The sequence below is a fragment of the Gouania willdenowi genome, chromosome 24 (assembly GCF_900634775.1).
Source record: "Gouania willdenowi chromosome 24, fGouWil2.1, whole genome shotgun sequence".
Taxonomy (NCBI): Eukaryota; Metazoa; Chordata; class Actinopteri; order Blenniiformes; family Gobiesocidae; genus Gouania; species Gouania willdenowi.
Window position 1 is genome coordinate 15439961 of NC_041066.1, and position 22814 is coordinate 15462774.

Sequence of the window (22814 nt, forward strand, 5' to 3'; positions counted from 1 at the left end):
AACAAATAAAAAATTAGATAAAAAAGAAAACAAATAATAAATCTCAACAGAAATCTCTATCAAATAAAAACATTTCAATATAATACACATTTGATTAGTTCGATGACGGATAGGAAGAACCCTATGCCTGTCCTACCCCCGTTCTTCACCATTAACAAATGCAAAATCCAAAGAAATAAATTAAAAGGGCAATACAAATAAATACTTGAATATTAAGAAAAATGGAACAAAAAACCATCAACTTACTTTTTTCTCTGCTCCCTCTCACTCCCCTTATCTGCCCTGCTGCTGCTTGCTTTGTCTTGTGCTGTCTTGTCAGAATCTAATAGGAGCCTTTCTCTACATTTCTATCCAAAAACCAAAATTATGGAATTGATCACCTGGTCTCTCAAAGCAATCGACCCATCCCCCATCCCCCCTCACTCCCACGTCGTCGCAGCAAGAGGGGCGCTGCACGCACGTGCCCCCCATCTAAACATCTTTCAAATTACATTCTCCTTCATTTCTGTACTTTTCAAAGATATACAGTATCTTTTGTAGATTTTTGTTAAACTGCATTATATTCATACTTAGTTTAATTGTTTCATCACGATAGTTCCATAAAGCCACCCCACAGTACAAATACTTTTTAAATTAGTCCAAGCATCATTTCCCGGTGTTGCATCTATAGTGTAGGCGCAGACGCATCCATTTCTATCTGCAAGCACTTGGGTCTATTGTTAATGCAAACACTTAATAACAAAATGAGTGTGTATGCAGGAGTGCTTTTGGGATTTTGTGTACAAGCCAGTATAAAACTGTGGGAAAAAAAAAATGTGTAAAAAAAAAAAATATGATGGTAGAATATAAAGATGAGGATATGTAAAGATCTGCAGGATATATTCATCTGTGTTCCCACGTTATTGCATCACGCAGCAGGGGTTATGGAGTCTGACTCTATACAGCAGCATCCATTACAATCATCTAAGCTTTATGTCATGAAGGCAATCTTAGAGGATGTGACATGAGTGAAACTGGTGCTCGAGCATAAGATCCAAAAAAAGATAAAAAGTCCCTGATTTCTTTTTCAAATAGAGCATTTGATCCTCACGCTGTGACCTGCTGTCTGCTGTTTATTGTGCAGCTGTGCAGGGACTGTTAGAGTGTTCTCTGTCCATGGTGCTGAACACACACACACACACACACACACACACAGCACAAAGAGACGGCTGCACAGATCCTGTCATGCATGCTGCCAAAACATTGTGACGCAGTAGTGCGTCATCAGACATAATGTTTATTTAGCAAAGTTTACCACCTTTAAACAAACAGATTCAGTCGTCAAATAGCGTGACTAACAGTAACAGAAATAGCTGTTTTCCAGCCCCAGGACTGAACAGATTATCTAAAAGTTTCTGTAAGTGTTAGCAGTCCATTAAATAATAATATTCTATTATTCTTATACAATAATATATATCAGTATTGTTTTATTTATTTAAGTTTACATTGTTATTTACCAACATTTCATGCACATATTGGTACCAAGGCTGAACTATAGCATTTTAAAATGAAACAGACAAATAGAAATGCAGAAAAATGATCTGCTAGAATAGTAGATGAGTGACTTTCATTCATATTTTGTAGCAGTTAGGGCTGCACGATTATGGCGAAAATGATAATTTCATTTTTTTTAATCAATATTTTAATCACGATTAATCGTCCTGTTTGGGAAAACCGTATTTTTAACAATATTTGAACAGTTTGGAGTGCTAAAGAAAAGCTTTAAACAAATAAAATGAAGGAGTTGTAAATATGTGTAAATGTTGTTTCGGGAGTATTTTCGGGATCTTATACTATTGTCTTTCAACATTGTTTTGTACGTATGTTGCAAAGTAGGGCTGGGCGATTTTAGCTGAAAAAAAAAAATCTCAGAAATCACATCGTGCTACGGTAATCCACAATGATGGAATGCGAAAAAGTCTGAAAAAACTGTGGGGAAAATAAATAAATAAATAAAGGAATAAAAAAAAATGTTTTTTAAAAAACTCAAATAAACCATTTTTTTTTTTGCCCAGCCATATTGCAAAGTAAAATAACAATTATATACATCAGCGGTTCTCAACTGGTCTCACCCTGGGAGCCACATTTTGCCAGTCATTAAATCGCGACCCGCTTTTTTTTCTTTTTTCTTTTTTAATTCAACCAACCAAATGTAGTTATTCAAAAATAGCTGTTGAGAAAACACACGCACACACACTTTATTATTTTTTTTAAAACGTAAATCTATATATTTTCTGTGCAACATACAGTTCACAGCATGCCTGTCAAAAAAGTGTCTTTCAAAATAAAAGACAAGTCCAATACGAGAGATATTAAGTATTCATTTATTTGTTGACCAGCTGTCCGTGACCCACCCAGTAAAGGTCCGCGACCCACTTTTGGGTCCCGACCCACCAGTTGAGAATCACTGATATACATGATATGCAGCAGAGCTTGCATTTTAAATGTTAAAATCACTAGCGATCAGTTAAACTTAATTGTGGCGGCCAATCGTAATCACGATTAGAATTGGATTAATTGTGCAGCCTTAGTAGCCGTCGACTAAAATGGCAATGTACTCAATACTGCTATTTGAAGAATAATAGATATTGTTCCAAGAAGATATCTAAAAATATGACTAATATAACTGTATATAAGCCAAGAAATCAAAACAAAAGTGGACTAAGCTTAATATGATGCCATGCAAAGAGAAAAAAAACAAAAACAAAACATTAACTCTCACTTTCAATTGGTGTCAACTTCTTCAAAACAAAAACATAGTTTAAACCTAACTATAAGCAGTTTAATCAATTCACCAAAAATTATTGGCAATACCACAATTATCACATGCAAAATATACAAAAAAAATATATATATATATATTTGAAAAATTACAATTTGAATATTTTACATTTTCAAAAACGTAATAATAAAAAAAAGACTTGTTAAATAGGGGCTTCAATAAATACATACTGTAGTCTTGATGAGTACATTTTGCGACAGGATATATACATATATATATACATATACATATATACATATATATATACATATACACATATACATATACACATATATATACACATATATACACACACATCTATATACACATATATACACACATATATATATACACATATATACACACACATATATATACACATATATACACACACATATATATACACACACATATATACACACACATATATACATATACACACATATATACATATATATATACACACACACATATATACATATATATATACACACATATATACATATATATATATATATACACACACATATATATATATACACACACATATATATATATACACACACATATATATATATACACATATATATATATATATATATATATATATATATATATAATATAAAGACAGTCCAATAAAAATACTGTTTCGTTCAGCTGGCAGCTCGTTTAAAATAGAATAAATGTAATCGACTTTCATTAACATCGTGACACTAATGGAGTTCTGTGACGCACTTACTTCAGATTTCTAGAATAAAACAACGAATATAATCATGTTTCTGTCGACAGGCTTCAGGGAGCGCACGCTCTGGCACAAGGTGCCTGAATTTCACTGAACAATTATCCATCTCTTTTCAAAGTAACCAGTCAAACACACTAACATAAAGCACATACACTTAAATGTATGTTTTTGGAGTGTGGAGCAAGAAACCATTGTGTGCTCTTGGAAATCATGCAAACACTGCAAAGATAAGAGCCAGGAGGGCCTAAAACCCACAATTTCCCCCTCATCACACCACACAGGAGCAGCAATTTCACAGTCACAGCGTCATGATTGTTATTAATGAATGTTAAATCCCATACCTATAAAATGTTACACTGTGTGATAACACTGTGGATTCTACAACATGACAAACAGTTTTTTACAGTTAACTCAGCACATCTGGTTTCACACTATACTGTATAAGTACACTGCATATTTCATTAAGTCTTATAACATTGAAACACATTATAAACAGACATAGTATTATGATATAGTAAGCCAGAAATGGAAAAAGTTTTATCACAGTAGGGCCATAAAAATGGGACTGTCAGATCCTAGAATTTAGAATAATGACCAACTTGATCATTAATGTAAGAAAATAAAAAAAGGGTGTTTTTCAGTTTTTTCATTGTTATCTTTTGTGTTTTTGGAGTCTTTTCATGTATTTTTGCTGTCATGTATTTCTTTTGGTTATTTGCTTTATATTTTTGTTGTGATTTTGTGTGTTTTGGGAGTCCATTTGTGTATTTTTGTTGTCATTTCATGTTTTTTTGTATAATTTTTGTCGTCATTTTATGTTTTTTTGTATAATTTTTGTTGTCATTTTATGTTTTTTTGTCATCTGTGTACCAGTAACTTCTGTTTTAGTCATTGTGAGGTTTTGATGTGAATTTGTGTTTTTGCGGGATTTTGTGTCGTAGGTGTAAATTTTGATCATTGTCATTTTGTATACTTTATTTAACGTTTTTTTCTATTATTGTAGCCGTCTTTAGTGTTTTTGGCCTATGTTTTGTGTATTTTTCAGTCATTTTGTGTGTTTTTCAAATCATTTTGTGCGTTTACTTGTGGGGCTGCACAAAATTAGACCCAGGGCTGCATGTGGCCCCCTGTAGTAAGCTTTCAAAACAAGGAAAAAATGCTTTTGTCTGCTTTTGTGAATGCAGCCGGTTTTTATTTTTGATAAGTGAAAAATGGAAAACTTACATGCTGGTATTAATCTTAACACTTTATAACGTTCAAAACTAAGAGAATCATGGGAAATGTAGGATTTTATTGGAAACTACTATGCAGTGGTGCGCTCAATTATGTAAGCTCTGAGGAGAGCGAAGAGTCCGTGCACAGTCCATTGTGCGCAGGGTCCGCCCGTGTATGTCTGAGCCTTTACACGCCTCTTCCCATCAGCGGGTCAGATCATTCTCCCGAAGTGCGCAAAAGTCTGGTATTGGCCGGGCGCAATTTCAACTCGTAAATGCGTCATGCAAACGAAAACTAGGTGAGGAAATACATCATGCTAAGAAAAATGTGACAAAACAGAGAAGAAAAGCCACAATTACACTAATATAATGCATCAAAAGCCACCATATAGCATAATTTCTGCAAACTTTTCCAGGGGGGGCATGCCCCCTGAACACCCTAGTCGGCACACAGCGGCGGCGTTCGCAGTGATATATCATTACACATGCTTTGTTCACAAATACCTCACAACCCACCCCCACCCCAGCTTCTCCTCTTCTGTCTAATTAAACAGTGTCTTCTGTTAGCATTCACCACCTGTGCTTCTGTTCCAAAGGGTCCTGCTGACCGCTCTCTCTGCTTATGCCTCTTCATGTAGCTCAAGGAAGAGCAAGGGGGAGCTTCGGAGAGGTCCCAGAACAGAGCCTCACCGCTAAATCTAAACTGCATGCTAAATAAAACAATTTGACTAAAGTGATCCAGACTGAACTAAATTGATAGAGAACGCTCTTTAACCATCAGTTTTAAAATAGATTTTTTATGGTCTTTGTCTTGACTTGGTCTCGGTCTTGTCTTGGTCTAGAATACTATATACTGTAGCTATAACTATGCTGCTTTCTATACGCAGTTACCCATAATACCTTCAGGGTTTTAATGTTCATGACTTACACGTTTACTCTGTCCAAGTAAGTGTGTGTGAATCTGTATATCCATAACTTTTCTGTGTTGGAGGTGAGCAGCTATAAGCCCTGCCAGCAGGCTCTAACACCTCATTATTCCAAGCCAGGGAGGAGAAGGCTTTTAAAAATCTCTCACTGAGCTTTGCTCCTGGAAATGTGGGCTACAGGTTTTCAGATATCAAAGGCAGAGACCAGAGAGATGAAAGTCTGCTGCACTACAACAAAACCCCCACCAACAGACAGCCCGGCACAGAGTGTTCTATACCCAAACTCAAACTGTTAAGGTCATGAACATATTCATTTGGATCAGAGAGTTTTTCCTTAATTCTAATGAATTATTTTCCCCGCTCAGCATTATGAGATAAAGGGGGATTTTCTAGATTAAAGTGAAAAATATAAGTATATTAACTCATATGCACAAACTGAGGGTATCAGTATAAAGGGCAACAAGGATTACAAGACAGAACAGATTTAAGAGTAGAAGAAAATATTTGGACGTTATTTTTGTGTCACATATGCAAACACTATTTTTCCTGCGTCAATTAGAAAATATGTATATTTTAAGTCTACAATATAAAGCCTTCGTTAAGAAGTTTGATTTATTCCCAAATTAAAATTGTATTGGAAAACTTAAACAACAAAAAAATGTGTATGCTATCTTGTAGTTGTAACTAATTCACACATTAAGCATTAAATAATACAGGGCAAGGAAAAGAACAAGGGAGATGTTGTTCTGTACATTCCTTTTTTAAACAGGCTTTCTAGAGCCAATAGAGCTGCTTTGATGATTGTGTATTTTATTGTTTCAAATTTAATTGTGTTCACTGTAAAGCACTTTGTGACCTCTGTCTGTGAAAAGCACTATACAAATAAAGTTTCCTTAATTACTTACTTACTTATTTCTGTAAACAATAATACAATGCCACATAAACCGAGATATGCATTCATGCATTGGCCTATGTTGGTTTTCTTTCAGAAACGTATTTCTTGTACATCAAAATATATTGTTATGAGTCATTGAATGAACTTATCAGCTGTAATTAATTCACACCAGACCGTAAAACAGGGTCAGGACGCTCACTCACAGCAAAAAAGAACAAAGCACAGCTGTAACTGTAAACAACAAACAAGTGACTAATGATATATTATAAGAGTATTATCATTAGTGCAGAACGTGTTGCTGTTCAAAAACACAATTTCAGAAATGGAAACTGACTTCTAAAAGGTGAAAACATTAACCTTTACTTTTTTTTTTTAAAGGTGAAATCATATTTATTTCATTCACTCTGTAATTTAAACATTATATTTAACTATATATTAGTTACTAATACTATACCAATGCAACTACCTATATGATGAATAATTGAAGGAACATTGTGAAAAAAATCAAAAAAGCAATATAGCCAGCATTGTGAATAGTTTGGATGTTTCATATCTTGTCGGGGATTAGTGAGAGAAAATGGTCAACCTGAATGTGGAGAGATGAGATAGAAACAGCAATAGTGTTCAAAAACAATTTCCCTTTAATGAAAACTCAAAATTGCAAAAAAAACATTCCATGAATATCTTAAAAAAAACCATTAGAAATCACAGTCAGGAATATAAGGTGTAAAACATCAATGACATAACATGGACACAATGCAGCAGCACTCAGTAAGTGGTCGAACACTTCTTAAGTAGTGAGGAAATGTAATTAGGTGATTGAAAAGACCTGAGTGGAAAGTAAGGGATGGACTGCTCAATAGCTGTTTCCATTTACAGATTTTCACAAAATAAAAGCGATATTTCTTAATGTCGACAAAGTATAATTACACTTTGAACATGTCTCTCCCGTGAAATCTAGTCCCGCGAGACTTCGCTACATGAAGATGGACGCTCCAAACCTTCTTATAAATCTCTGTATTCCTTTGTTGTTTCACGTCTAATGTGGCAGTAATAATGGTTAAGTATAATTCTAAGAAACGTCTCGGTCTCCTCTTATGTTTACACGTACCGTGTCATGTTTTCTCAGACAAAAGTGGTCATGTGACCAGGTACCTCATGTCATGTGACAATGTGCATCAGTCTGACGTGAATTTGCGGAAAAAGTGTTTCCATCGTGCTTTTGCAACACATTTCAATATCAAAACGTCTGAAATTCCTCCTAATAAAAGCGTAACATTTCTTTGCAATATTTGAGTGTTTTTTTTCAAAATTCAGGTGTTTTTATTACCAATTTGTATTGCGCTATTTAGATTTTGCGCATTTCTAAGGGTAATGGAAACACAGCTAATGACAGATGACATGGAGACAATGCAGCAGCACTCACAAAGTGGTCAGACACTTCTTAAATAGTGGGGAAATGTAATTAGTTGAACACTAGTGGAAACATGAGGAAAGTGATGGACTAACAGGAAAAAGAAGCAGGAATGCAAAAATTTAAATAGGAACTAGAATATTTGCATTTCCTGAAAAATATGCAAGTGAGGATGCAGGTACTGGCCCACATTGGACTGCATTAGCTTAGCATTAACCTAGCGTTAACATTGACCTAGCATTAGCATTAACCAAACAAATGCATTAGCCTAACAATCACAATAGCCTAGCATTAGCATTACCCTAGCAATTGTATTAGCCTAGCATTAGCCTAGCATCAGCGTTAGCCTAGCATTAGCATTAACCTAGCGTTAACATTAGCCTAGCATTAACCTAACGTTAACATTAGCCTAATGTTAGCAATAGCATTAGCCTAACAATCGCATTAGATTAGCATTAGCCTAGCGATAGCATTATCCTAGCATTAGCATTAAAATAGTGTTAGCAATAGCATTAAACTAGCAATAGCATTAACCTTGCTTTAGCAATAGCCTAGTATTAGCATTAACCTAGCATTAACATTCGCCAAGCATTAACAGCACTGACCTATCATTAGCATTCACTGAGCAATAGCAACAACTTAGAAATAGCTTAATATTAGCAATTAGGTTGAAAAAAAGTAGAAATGGGTTGAAAAAGTTCATAAAAGTTAAAATGGGTTGAAAAAGGTGAAATAAGTTGAAATGGGTTGAAAAAGGTGGAAAAAGGTTGAAAAGAGTTGAAAAAGGTTGAAAAAGGTGAAAAAAGTTGGAAACAGATTGGAAAATTGAAAAAGGTTGAAAAGGGTTGAAAAAGGTAAAAAAAGGTTGAAATAACTTGAAAAAGGTGAAAAAAGTTAGTAGCTGAACATGGAGAAGGTTGAATGGTCTGAATCAGTTGAAGAATGGCAGGGGATGAAGGGGTTAAAAGTAGAAAAGGCTCAAATATCCAATAAAAGTGGATCAGAGCAAAAAGTTGCACACAATAACTGAAAAAGTTGAAAAGTTACAAATTAAAAAAGCAATAGCATACCAGTTGGGAATTATCTGAACAATTCGAATCAAAATCGAACAAACGGTGTAGGAGGACTAGCGGCAGACGAAAGAAGAACAAAACACTGTATATAATAATAACAATAATAATAAAGGTCACGGATAACAATAATGATGCCTACTGCATCCTCACTAAGAAATCAACCTATCATGACCAACCAAATATTAAATAATGACTAAACCAGGATGTACAGGAACAAGATATAAACTCAATTGAACCAATAACCAACAAGTCTAAAGCCATAACCTAATGAGCTACAAACCAACTAATCATTTCATTAAAACGTGAATCCTAAACAAAATAAATCCCCAAACAAACCAACAGAGCCATATTGTGACATGTCTGTAGCTTTAGCCTAAAGGAGTTATTTCTTTAACATCTTTAGTTTATGACGGAGGGAGCGAAGAGGAAACTGTGGGTGGACGCAGTGGGTGACTCACACTCTCCAAACTCATGAGCACTTTTTATGTGCCCCTGAGCAAAGAAGAAAATGTAATACAAAAGTTTTTCCTTCAATCTTTAAAAACTCGAGATCATTATTTAAGGAACAGATAAAAAACATTTTTTTTTTTTTTTTGGTCTTACCTTATATGTTCTATGAGCATGTTGAATGTGCTCAATATTTTATTATTCTGACCAATCACAAAGCTCTGGGCAAGTTGTGCTTTTAGAGAATCCATCTCCAATGCATATCAGACTCCTTATCCACCTAACACAAGTATTGGATAACAACAATAACACAATGAATACAATAATCTCAGCTTGTGTGTGTGGCTTTTTTGTTCATTGTACATTGGTAAGAACACATTGCACCCTTTTCAAAACAAAGAGGGAGAAAGTACATCAGTAAATCAGAAAAAGAGATACTTAAAGAACATCTTTAATTAGATCTATTGTCAAGGGGTGAACGTGAATGGTGCAGGAAGAACTTCATTAGTTATGCAGTGAATTAATGAAACAATAATGTACAAAATGTCACAAAAATAGCCTGTGTTGATTGGCAGGTCCACGGTTTTTTATTATTTTCTCTGCAGGTTAATTTAAATAGAGCTAAATTAGGAAGTAACTTTGTCCGAGTGTGTTGATGATGTAAATTATGCTAAGTTAGTTGTGTTACAATTTTGCTTTTAAAATAAGTGACATTGTTCCTACTAAAATATGCAAAAACCTGCCAACAAAACTACACTCATCATTTTCTGTTTGCTAATCATCTACTCAACTATGCAACAAAAATAAAAAAAAAAAACAAAAAAATCATATTTATTTTTTTCTGACTAAACCCTTAAGCTGTTTTTGTTTAGCTTGTTTATATCTGCCAAATGCTGCTCTGAGTGGAACATAAGGCACTGAAGCTCTGCCATCCAACCATGGAAACCTATTTTATTAAGGGCCAACATCAGCGAATGCAGTTTTTGGGAGTTTTTTTTTTATTTTTTATTTTTGCACAAAAACTCTTTTCATAATTTGAGATCATCAAGTGGACATTATCCGCTAAGGGGGTTATTGCTGCTCTGTAACACAGCTTTGTCACATGCGTCAAACAATTTGGGTCAGAAAATTGAAAATTTGGGAAAAAACAAAATGCACTTTCAAGTCCACCCCAAAAAAACCACTAAAGTACACCATCCATCCATCCATCCATCCATTTTCTGATCCAAAGTACACCAATGACCGTTCTCAGCTTGTTTACCTTTTGGCCAAGTTTTTTTCTCTTCTCTGAAAGTGGAAAATTTTGTCAAAGGCCAAATTGGTTACTATGGAAACCAATGGTGCTGAAGCATGAAAGGTAGTGATAATAAGGGTTAGCACGAGTGGACGAATGGACGAAAGTTTAACAGAATAAAACTTAATTCAGTGAGTTTTTACTCAGACCAGGGTTGGGATCAATTACATTTTTTTGTTACAATTACGTTTTCAATTACCCATGTTCAATTACAAGTAAAGTGAGTCAATTACAATTATGTTATCAGTTACTAAAAGTTCAGTTACAGTTAATCACAATTACTGAGCCTGAAAGAAATAACCTAATAAAAGTTAACTTGTGTTAGCTTTCTGTTAGCATTTTTCATTATAAAGGGTCCTAATATATATAGTATATAACTGCTTTCGTCCTGTACTTTGTTTGTTTGTTTGTTTGTTTGGGTTTTGTGTTTCTACTTGTATTGTTTGACTTGCAACAAAAAAAAAAAAAAAAAATAGATTTTGAAGTTGATGAATTGATTCAAAATTGTGAATGATTAGAATCGCGATTCCTAAGTGAATCAATTTCGTCCTAAATCAGCTGTAAAATGTAAAATACCTTGTTAGACTCCCTAATCAATGGAAACATTGGTATTCATATTTTTAGTGTGGGCATCTGAGCCTTTTTTGCGTCGGTATACCCCTTGATTCATTTTTTTTTTTTTTTTTTTGGGATATGGGAAATGTGGGAAAGCTTAATATGGAACATTTTTTAATAATTATTAACTACATATGTGTAGAACGGTGCATGAAACTGTAACATGGTTCCTTAGTTTTGTGTGTAATTATTGTTGACAATTTTCATCAAATTTTCATGGCAATTACAATTACAAAGTATATTATCTAAACTCAATTACAATTTCATTACGATTACGACAGCAACAAATTATTAGAATTGCACCATAATTTGAATTCATTATCAATTATGCGTTTAGAATTATAATTGACCCCAACCCTGACTCAGACAGTTGATGTTTCTCTTCCACTCATGTTTTTTTTTTTTTTTTTGGCTGATCTACTTGCAGTTGAAGACCATTATGAATTAAGCTCTGCAATTCCTAATGCACAAAGGGCTCTATTCTCTCCATGTCTGTTTTTTGGCTGTGTGCTATTCTCGCCCTGTACTTAAGTCAGTCACTACGCGCTTTCATCCCTGAGCAGCCCTGAAATGTGGGTGTTCCCATTCAAATCTGGCTTTACGCACATTCTCCGATGTGCGCAAGTCCTTTTCCTCTTACGCGCTTCTAACCCTGGAACAAGTGCTGCGCCCCGATAAGGTGAAACATTATATTGCACTAGAAATATGGACTTAGTTACATTTGAAGCCACATGGACTCGTGGGTCACTCAGCTGCTGCTGGACAATTAATTAAAATTCTGACAGATGCAGATTTCTGTCCACGTTGGTCACAGTGATTCAACTATTTTCATGTCCAACGTAAAGTCACAGTTTGATCCACTACAGAGGGAAACAAGCTGTCATATGATGAGGATAGACCAGAAACTGTTCCCACACGTATTATGGAAGCCAATAGTTCTGTTTCACTGCAAACATCCCTCTGTATTAAAGCAGGACACTCTGCTGCCGCATTAATTCCTCATATCTCCAGCGCATCTAACTCGGTCACGCTTTACAGTGATGACGATCAAAAAAAGAGATTTTAACTGTGACAGTCACACTGCAATAATCTGATCAATGATCTGATCAAATCAACCTGTTACATTGTTTATCAATGAAGGCGTTTCAAATTAAAAGTGAACTTATCATTATCACAGATTTCAATGACATTTACTAGCCATGTTACTACTCCATGTTCTGTGATTTCTAGGCAGCCCAAAAAAATAACATCACCGCCTCCTTTCCTTCAACCCGCCTTTATTCACACATACGCGCTTTTGGTCTACCTGACGCGCGGTGGGCGTGTCAGCAGCCTGGACAGGAGAATACGCATAGAAGAGAAGCACGTAACTGCAGGCGCCCTAAAAAGCGCTTAAGTCCAGACGGGAGAATAGACCCCAAACTGAATAACGTGTTCACAGTACACGTGGAGCCACACCGGACACACGCGCTGGCACACACTTTGCCAGTATCGTTCATGCAAATAATATGGTTAGGTTTTGAAATGCACAGGGTCTGTTGAACCTGATGTAAAGCCATTTTTACATAAATAGAATCAGCAATCCATCTCACCATCAGACGTGCACCCACGTCCTGTCGCACGACTTCCACAATAATAAACGCCACATTACTGTGATGTACAGCGGGAGGCTGCGTCATTTAAAGGTTGCGCTGATGGGATCGCTAATAGAGCCGCCGGCCTTGACGCGTGAAATCTGACTCTAAAACTGTTTATGAAGCTGTGAACCCAGACATCAGCAAACCCCCCCCTCCCCCTCCCTGATGAAGCCTGATGATTTATTCCCTAAGCTTCTAATGAATAGTCTTCACGCTGAACCATCGTGTTTAAAGCCGTTTTGGGAAAATGGTGAATCACAACCAAGCGACCAAGTACCAGTCAAATGTAGATCATTACTGGTGCTGCTGCAGTGTGGTAATAATATAAAAAGAAATATATGTGACTAATTGTTAATGAAAGAAGCTTTGGTAATTAAGGCGGCAAATTAACAGAAACACAGAAATATCTAGTTGTGCAAAGCAAAACAACTTTGTTGAAAATACAAAGATTAAAAAGTTATTTTTTTATAGAAATGTATGATGTTATGAGTATTTTCTAATCATCAACAGTCACAAACATTTGTGAGTCATACTTTATCCACTCCAGACACTCTAGTTTCAATACATCCATTTGGTTTAGGTATAAGATATGTCGTTTTGTGTTTCGACACATTTTGTACTGCAAACGGCGCAAAAACGTAGTCCACACGATTTTTGAAGAATTTACTGTATTTTACGCTATACTGTGGCTTTAGCTTCAGTTTGAAAATTTTTCGACTAATGCACATTTTATTTTCATATTATTCATTTAGTTGACGTAAAAGATCCATGGTTGGTTTTGTTTAACGGATCTTCTTTCTTTTGCATTTAAATGGCAGCGAGCCTTCTTTTTTTCCTTGTTGCCATAACAACCCAGTCATTTGTTCATGATTTCTTCTATTGAATATATATATATTTTGATTACCTTTCAGAATTGCAATTTAGGTTGATTTCCTGATTTTACATTTTTTTTATGTTTTGTCTGATTGTTTTTTTTTGTTTTGTACTTTCAAGAAAAGCATCAAATTAAAGATTTTTTGTGACTTTACACCTTAATTTGGTTTAAGTTTTTATCTTTTTTGCTTTTATCATTTTCACATGTATATACAGTATCATCTGAAAAAGAAGAAGCCAGTGCACAGCATCGAAGCTACAGTTCCTTAGCTGATAAGGAGCTACTGTTGCTTCAACCCCTTGAACAGGTTTTTCTCAGCACTAATTTGATCCCTGGGTGCTCACTGCTCAGGCTTAGCATGCACGCATCAAATTAGTGCAACCAAACGATTCGCGCTTATACAACTAACTCATCCCCCCCCAAAAAAAGGCTTATAGAGTCACAGAAGTCCCTGATTCGCATCAAATCCACTGATTTAAAACTTGCATTTACGAGCAGCCAATTGTTTCTTTCAACGTCATTCAGGAAACCCAAATTTAGTGACATGCTGCAACTGAGGTGCAACGTGCTACTGAGCTGGCAGCTTTGTTATGTTTGTGAGTGTGGGCTGGATGAGGAGGCCATCTGCAACATCCCTCGTTTAATTTCCCTCTCAACAACCACAATGCTATCGTACAAATGGACTTGCAGGGTTGGGGTCGAGTAGAATTGTAATCGCGTAATTGTTAATTACAATTATGGCGTAATTATAACTGTAATTTTAAAAATCTGTTGCCGTCATAATCGTAATGAAATTGTAATTGAGTTTAGATAATTGATAAACAGTCTAAGCATTGTAGTGTAAATATGTATATATCTGTATCCTTTATTCTTTTTCTATTATTTTTTCTGTTTATATTGCTTATTTATCTTCATTGCATCCCTCGGGTGTCTTTTGGGTTTTTCTGTGTGTTGCTTCCTGTTGTCTTTTTTACTGCACTTTATCTGATGCGAGTTGTCACGACAGTAAATTTTCCCACTGCGGGATCAATAAAGCTATATATCCATCTATATATTTATTGTAATTTCTATAAAAACTGTCAATTATAATTTAACGCAAAACAGGGGAACCATGTTGCAGTTTTATGTACAGTTCTACACCTAATGCAGTTGACATTTATTAAAATATGTTCCATGTCAAGCTTTCCCACATTTTACCATTTGGAAAAAATACATTCAAAAAATATCTCAATCATTAAAGCAATATGAGAAACATTGCCTCCTAGAAATGAAAACTAACAAATTAAAATTACTCATTAAATAACCTTTTCAATAAAACCACCACGATCTGGTCTCTTTTAACCCCTCTCTCTCTCTCTGACTTTGCTGCTCTTTCAAAGCAGCATCTTGAACGATTCTGTCACTTGTGAATAAAACTACCGTATTTAACAACTGTAAAGAGCAACTCCTTAGCTTTCAGAAACAGGTAGAATTTCTCAGATAGAGCAAATATTAGTGGAGTTACGGCCTCTTAAGTCAACAAAGTGGCTATCCGTACGTAGCTGTACGGACAACCCCCCCGGTGCTATTCGTACTTTGTTACCGGAAGTCGTGTGACCATTCCGTACATTTAAATCGGAGGAAAAAAGGGAGAACAAGCGATACACACACAAATTCACGGTGACAAGAAATTCAAATCCACTTCAGAAGGTTATGGTTAGTTAGTCCGTAACGTAGTTTAGGGTTAGGGTGACGGTAGAAGTTAGGGCTAGTTAGTCCGTAACGTAGTTTAGGAATCTACATAGTAATAGCAAACAGAAGTACTGGCCAATGAGGGGCGCTACGTATGAATATCACAACAATTCATAAAGACATAGCATGTCCGTAACATTGTTTAGGAATCTATGCATTAACAGCAAACAGTAGTACAAGTACATCACTTGACCGTACACGTTACCTAAACTGGCCAATGAGGGGCCCTACGTACGAAAAGAATGTCGGTATATTGATATGACAACGCACAGATAGCCACTGCCTTAAAATAACGTGTTCCTTGAGATGCGTTCAAGGTCCCTAGGAAATCCGGATAAATTCATTCATTTGTAAAGTATCCCCGTACAGCTTGGACAAGACGTGAGAAGGACACGTTCGGGTATAACCGGACGCCTGGTTACCACGGTTGGGGTCAATTATAATTGTAATCGTGTAATTTATAATTACAATGACAGCGTAATTGTAATTTTAAAATTATGTTGCTGTCGTAATTGTAATTAAATGAACTTTTAACAGGTTATTTATTTCAGGCTCAGTAATTGTGATTAATTGTAATTGAACTTAAGTAAATGAGAACGTAATTGTCTTTCTGAGGGTAAAAAAAAACCAATTGTAATTTAATTGTAATTAGAAAAAATGCTGGTCACTGTAATAATAATTGAATTGTAATTGAAAATTATACTGAAAAATTGAATTGACTCCAACTCCGTCTAAGACTTGTATTTATAATTTATTTTGCTTCGTCGCAAAAAATCAAAAACAATTCGGCAAAATCTTTTTTTCCCCATTTTTGTGATTTCAAATTTTAATCAGAAAGCATAAGTTCTGGAGACGCTTGGATATAAATAACAAAAGTAATGAATGAAGACGCTGGCTGTTGCTTCTTTAGGTCATTGTGATGCCAAAAACAACAGTAGTGATCCAGGGTGGGCTGGGTACTCCCTTCATCTGTGTGTCTAAGACAATGCTCAGGTTGTGTTAATAATCTCTACAAACAGACACACCCTGTCAACCTCCATGTAAGTCTACATCTACTTGAGCTTTAGCATCAGTCTGCGGTTATATAAGTGGAGTGTCATCCCTTTAGGATTCATCTTTAGATGGAAACGACTGGACCGAACATGATGAGAGGTTCTGTCGCGCTGCTGTTTCTGCTACTTGGTCTTTGTAGCGCTGACCCTGACAGCGTAAGTGATGGATCGGCAAATCAACACATTGTTATGCAAAAATGTGAAAAGACTTTAATGTGTGGTTATTGTTCTGTTTGTTTCTACAGGATCATAGTGGAGACAATGGTAAGCAGTCAGACATTTTTTTCTCAAATTTGAGATATTGATTGAATGTTTTTGACTTGTAAAACATTGACTTTTCATTAGAGTTGCCTGTAGATGTGCCTCCTACAGAGGAAATTTCCACGACCATACTGAAAATGAACAACAGTAAGTTTTCACTTATATGATATAATATGTCCAGACCTAACACGCAACATGGATTAAATAAAGTTATACAAGAAAGCTTCCTTAGATTTGTTAGATGCACAACAAATACCAGTATATACACAATTGTGTGTGCATATTGCACGATAAATAGAGTAAAACTATGTAATGCTTTTTCTAATTAAAATAAACTCCTTCAAAATAAAAGTCAGACTCATCGGCGTTAGTCCATAAAACATGACATGGTGTTTTATTTTGAAGGAACGGGAAGTACACATGAAGTAAGTTGAAAAGCCATTCTTTCCTTTTATCTTTCAAAAAGTTTAGATATATCAATGTATTGTTTGATTAATAAATACACAGTTGAAAAAAACGTTAATATATCTTAACCTTTAAACATAAATAGCAAATAACTTTCAACTTACTCTCATATCCGAGGCAGCACATATTGGTTACGTTTTACGTTCTGATGTCGTTGAGTCTGATGTCTTTTATTTTGAAGCCTGAGGCCGTGTCATTTAACAGCGTTTCATTTGACGGAGGTTTTGCTGAGGCATGAGTCCGTTTGGTCTGACAAATGACAAGAGCTTTTCCTGATACCTCACTCTAAGACCTGCGGATGTCTTAACCCAGATAGCACGCATACTTCTGTCTCTGTTGCTGAAAATATATTTATGATCATGACCTGTGTTTCTCTTTATTTTGTCCTCACATAATAAGCTATTCAGTGGTAGTATATTGTTTTTTGTTGTTGTTGTTGTTGTGATATTGCCATATTCCTATCAGATTTAAGTAAATACTCGACTATGGATATGGAGATCTTTATACTAATTGAATGATCCGAGCTAAATACAAGTTAATATAAGCCGTAGAGAAGCTGCGCTGAGCATCTTTAATCCATCGTCCAAACGCCGATATCTCTGCGACGTCTGCCCAATGAGCAAACGCTCTCCATAATACGTCTCGCCGATGCAACGTGTGCTATCAGGGAAAATGTACACCGTACTTTTTATGAAGAAACAAACTTTCTCTTTACTAATTTTCTACCAGATACAAGTGATTTTCTGCTTGAGGGAGACATTGTGCTTCCAAAAACCAGGAATGCCCTGAAATGTCTGAATAGAAAATTCAGCTGTTTGTGGCCAAAGCGTAATGGGAGAGTGGAGGTCCCTTACACTCTAGACGACAAATATGGTAAGCCCTTATATATATATATATAGATTTTTCAACAAAGTGAACACTTCAATGTCTTGTAAACCATTAAGAACAAGGACAGTGCTGATGCAGGTGTATCTATCCCTGTAGATCAGACTGAGAAGGCTGACATTTTACGAGCAATGAAAGGCTTTGAATGGAAAACATGCATTCGCTTTATTCCTCGCTCCAGGCAGACGGGTTACTTAAGCATTGTGCCGAGATTTGGGTAAGTCCATGCCTAGAGTGCTGCTGTGTGTGGGGTCTGGATGGATAAATGGGTACTTAACATTTATTAAGAAAAAAAAAAAAAATCAATAATAAATTATGGTTGACACGAAGCTGCACAACAAAGGGTACTTAAGGCGCTTTAGAGGAAATACTGGTGGTATGGCTGAACAGAATTATTGTCTGCGAACAGTTTTGTAGTATTGCCGACTTCTACTTACTGCAGACAAAGGAAAAAGGAATATTTACATTGCCTCATAATTAATCTATTCAATGTAGCTACAACAATAAGCATTAAGATGTACAAATAACTACTCGTCTTTGATGAATCCAATGCTCAGGTGTTAATATCACACAGCTCCTGCTAATCAAGAGAAGAAGAATAACACCATCCACTTTTTTATATTAAATCAAAACCAATGTCAGAATGTAGGATTCAAATAAAATCATTGACTTCTGTTGCTTGTATTTAGAACTAGAGTGACCATGTTTTCATTTTCGGCAAAATACTCAACATTTTCTTGAATATACGTGGTAGCGGCAAAAGAAAAATAAATGAATAAGTTGTTATTGTCCATACGGTTTGAAAAATAATTTCTCTCTTTAAAATGAAGCCTGAAATGCACTGTAACAATCCGTCCTTTGAAAATGTCATACATACCATCTTAAAATCTCTTAATTATTAAAACAATTCGAAACATTGCCTCTCAGAAATTAAAATTATAACAAAAAACTCAAGGCTTACAGAACAGTAAATAATAATTTAATATACACTTCAATAAATAACCTTTTCAATTCCATCCACTGCTATTTGGTCTCTTTTAATCCCTCTCTCGATCATTCTCTTGCACCACTTTCTCTTTTCCTCGTGTGCAACGACTTCATCAAAACAAAGCAGCATCTTTAACTTTTCAGATAGAGAAAATATTGTATATATTAACGTTTTCCAAGGTCCCTGGGAGACCCGGAAAATTTCATTAATTTGTAAAGTATCTATGCTTTCACTTTGTGAAATATAAATCTAGTTTAACTAACATGCAGTACAAAAAAAAAAAACAAAAAAAAAATTAATTAATTCTGAGCTCAAACATCATCAAAAACTACCAGTAATTCTAAAAAGAACACTATTTTGTAAATGAGTGGAAATAAACGCTAAATACTGTTTACTTCCACTTATTTACAAAATGAGACTCTTTAAATGGTTTGTTATCACTCATTTATTTCATCATTAAGCTCTATAGTTGTTTTAAATAGTTCTTTAATCAAAATGTAGTCGGACAAAGGAGGTACTTGGACTCAGAAATAAGAGAAAAGGGGGTACTTAAGCCAAAAAAGTTTGAGAACCACTGGGTTAAAACATTTTGTCTGTGCTGCAGCTGCTGTAAATATGAAATATACTCACTGACGTTATCACTGTTTAATTAAAAAGAGCAATTTTTAGAAACAAAATCCAAGCATCTTTTACCTGCTGTTAAAAAGATGCTTTTCTCGCTGACGGTTCCACATTCAGTCCCCTGGTGGGCCAACAGCGTGAAAATATTCCTCCTTAAGCAAAGTCAATTAAAGTTTGAATGTACACACATGGTGGTGGTGTCAATTTTTCTAACTGATTAATCGCTCATGGAGTTGTATATCGCATACTAACATATCTATTTCTTCTTCATACCCAGTTGCTCCTCTTTAGTCGGTTACTTGGGGGACAAACAAATGGTGTCCTTGCAGAAATTTGGCTGTATTACCCAGGGTATCATCCAGCATGAGCTGCTGCACGCACTGGGTTTCTACCATGAACACACCAGGTCTGACCGGGACTATTACGTGACAATCAACTGGCAAAATGTTCAGAAAAGTACGAATCCTCCTCAGTGCATGGCATGGTCATCAATCCATGTTGATTTGTGTCCAGATCTGTTTTTTTTGTGTCAACAGATTTTGAATTCAACTTCCAGAAACAGGATACGAATAATCAGGACGCTCCGTATGACTACTCCTCAGTGATGCACTACGGAAGGTAATACATTAAAGACAAATGGGTCATTCCATGTCATTTGGCAAATGGTCCATGCACTTCAGTCCCAAAAAGTTCAGAAACTTTTACCAATGGGCTCTATGCATGCAGGAACATGACGTAATTTCTGCTGAAATGTCAGGAAGCTGTTTACTACCGGCGATCACTGAATGCTACTACTGTGCTATGCTATAGTGACCGAACCGCTCGGTTTAGTCAGTGGTGTGCAGTCAGGGTAGGCAGGGTAGGCATTGCCTACCCAAGGGTGAATTGATATTTTGATTATTTGTTTTAATTATAATAAATTACAATATAGTTATAAATGATAAGTTTTCAATTTCCAATAGCCTACAGTACCTATAAGTTTGATAGTAGCAGCAAGTGTGCTTTTCATAGCCCAAATGACTAAACCGCTATTTCCGGGAACGGCAGAGACACTGCACAGTCTCACTGTGCTTTAAGGAAGGAGAGGCCACACCCCCTCCCAAAAGCACATTGCTGCTCTGCCTCTGGCCCCATAGCTTGTTTTTACATGTTTGGACATGCACAGGCAGTTCCCCAAGATGACAACCATTTACGTAAAAAGGCAGTTCTCTACGGTGCCTTTGAACGTAACCGCGCTATGCTAAATGCTATACGTAAGTTCACAGTGCATTAGTAAATTGATCTAACGTGGCCGCTGCTACGTTCTCTAGCTAGTGGGTAAGATAACACTACAGACAGGATGACCAACACCTGAGTTACCAGACCTTCAGCAAAGGTAAGGTCAGAAAATTGTATTTTTTACAGTGAATGGTAGGATTGACTTTGTGGATGCGCCTCATTGAGGCTGTTCCGAGTTGTTGTTTCCAACACAAACAATGGATGCGCTGTCGTGTCATGAGATATATCTTGATGGGAAAGTATGGAGGCTATATTGAATAATTGTTTATGTTTCTTTAATGGTGTTTTACGATGTTGATTTTGTTTGATTAACACTTGCCAGCAGAAACATGAAATTGTCATTGGTGGTCTCGATTTGCAATGTACCTATCCACCACTGCTGTGTGCCGCTCTGCACCTCCTATTGTGTCCCACGTAAATTTACATTCAAGTTGAATATAATATATGATACGGAAGTGGGTTATTCACTCCACAGTGACAGTAAATAAGCTTGTATTTTATTCTTGTTTATACACTACCTGTGACCGTCGCCAGTTGATTTGAACCAAAACAAAGTCATAGTTCTGGAATGTATTTGGCGGCCGAATACTCGGTGCATCACTAGTTGAAATGACATGGAATGACCCAAAAAGTAACATAAAACATATTCTCACATTGATGAAACTATAACTCCTGATCTCCAGAACTGCCTTTGGAGCCCGTGGAGCAGAAACCATAACTCCATATCCAGACTCGTCAGTTTCAATCGGCCAGAGGGAATGTCTGTCCGACATTGACATCTACAAGATCAACAGGCTTTACAATTGTTGAAGATTTGACACAAAGACTGCAGCAGTCTGCCCTAAACGTTGTATTGCAAATGCTCTACAAATTGAATAATAAAGCAATAAAAATAAACTGAGTTGAATTTTGGAAGTGCACTGCAGTGGAGAAAGTGTTTTTTTTTAATACAACAAATATGTAAATGTATTTAAAAATGTAAAAACACCCTACACCCGTCCATCCTCTAAAACCCCTGTAACAGATTACAAGTACTCACATTAGTTAAATTTTTTTTGCTTTCATGGGTAAATTTGAATATATTTCTAAATCAATAATTTTACTTGTAGTTTTACTTTACTTTTAAAAGAAGTATAGTAATTAATCACATTTTTACACCCAACCATTATTGAGTAAATTATTAATTTTGTTTTAAAATGATCAACGGACAATGTGAAACTATATAAAAAAGAAATGACCAGACAACAATCATAGCCGACCAACCAGATTACACAGCGCCAAAACAGCATTGAATGACGGGTTATTATCTCGGTTTTAGAATTCATGAATTTAGCTATACTTGGTGCCTGATTATGTTTTTATATATTTTAAATTGCATTCATTTTAGTTATTTTATTTGAAAAATAATTGTACATTTTGACAAACCTTTTATTTTATGCAGATGCCTTTGTGGAAAATAAATTAAGTTCCAATTGTGCAATATTTTGTATTTTCCTTATTAAGTTTATACGTGAGATGTTTACTGTATGCAAGGGAACCGTGGCAAGATTTATTACCAAAAATAAACTTTGTGTGGTGAAAGTAACTAGTAACTTTGCGTAC

General features: G+C 35.6%; 2 protein-coding genes across 5 annotated transcripts in view; one reads left to right on the forward strand and one right to left on the reverse strand.

Annotated features, from left to right (window-relative positions):
* Positions 1 to 22814, reverse strand: part of LOC114457501 (MAM domain-containing glycosylphosphatidylinositol anchor protein 2) — a 257718-nt gene that overhangs the window by 184798 nt on the left and 50106 nt on the right. The gene's annotated exons all lie outside the window — the stretch shown is intronic.
* On the forward strand, positions 16805 to 22022 carry LOC114457502 (low choriolytic enzyme-like). Its single transcript, XM_028439401.1, has 7 exons — positions 16805 to 16874; positions 17060 to 17122; positions 18170 to 18313; positions 18425 to 18542; positions 20212 to 20390; positions 20471 to 20552; positions 21896 to 22022. The coding sequence occupies exons 1-7, from the start codon at positions 16805 to 16807 to the stop codon at positions 22020 to 22022; spliced, it is 783 nt and encodes a 260-aa protein (XP_028295202.1).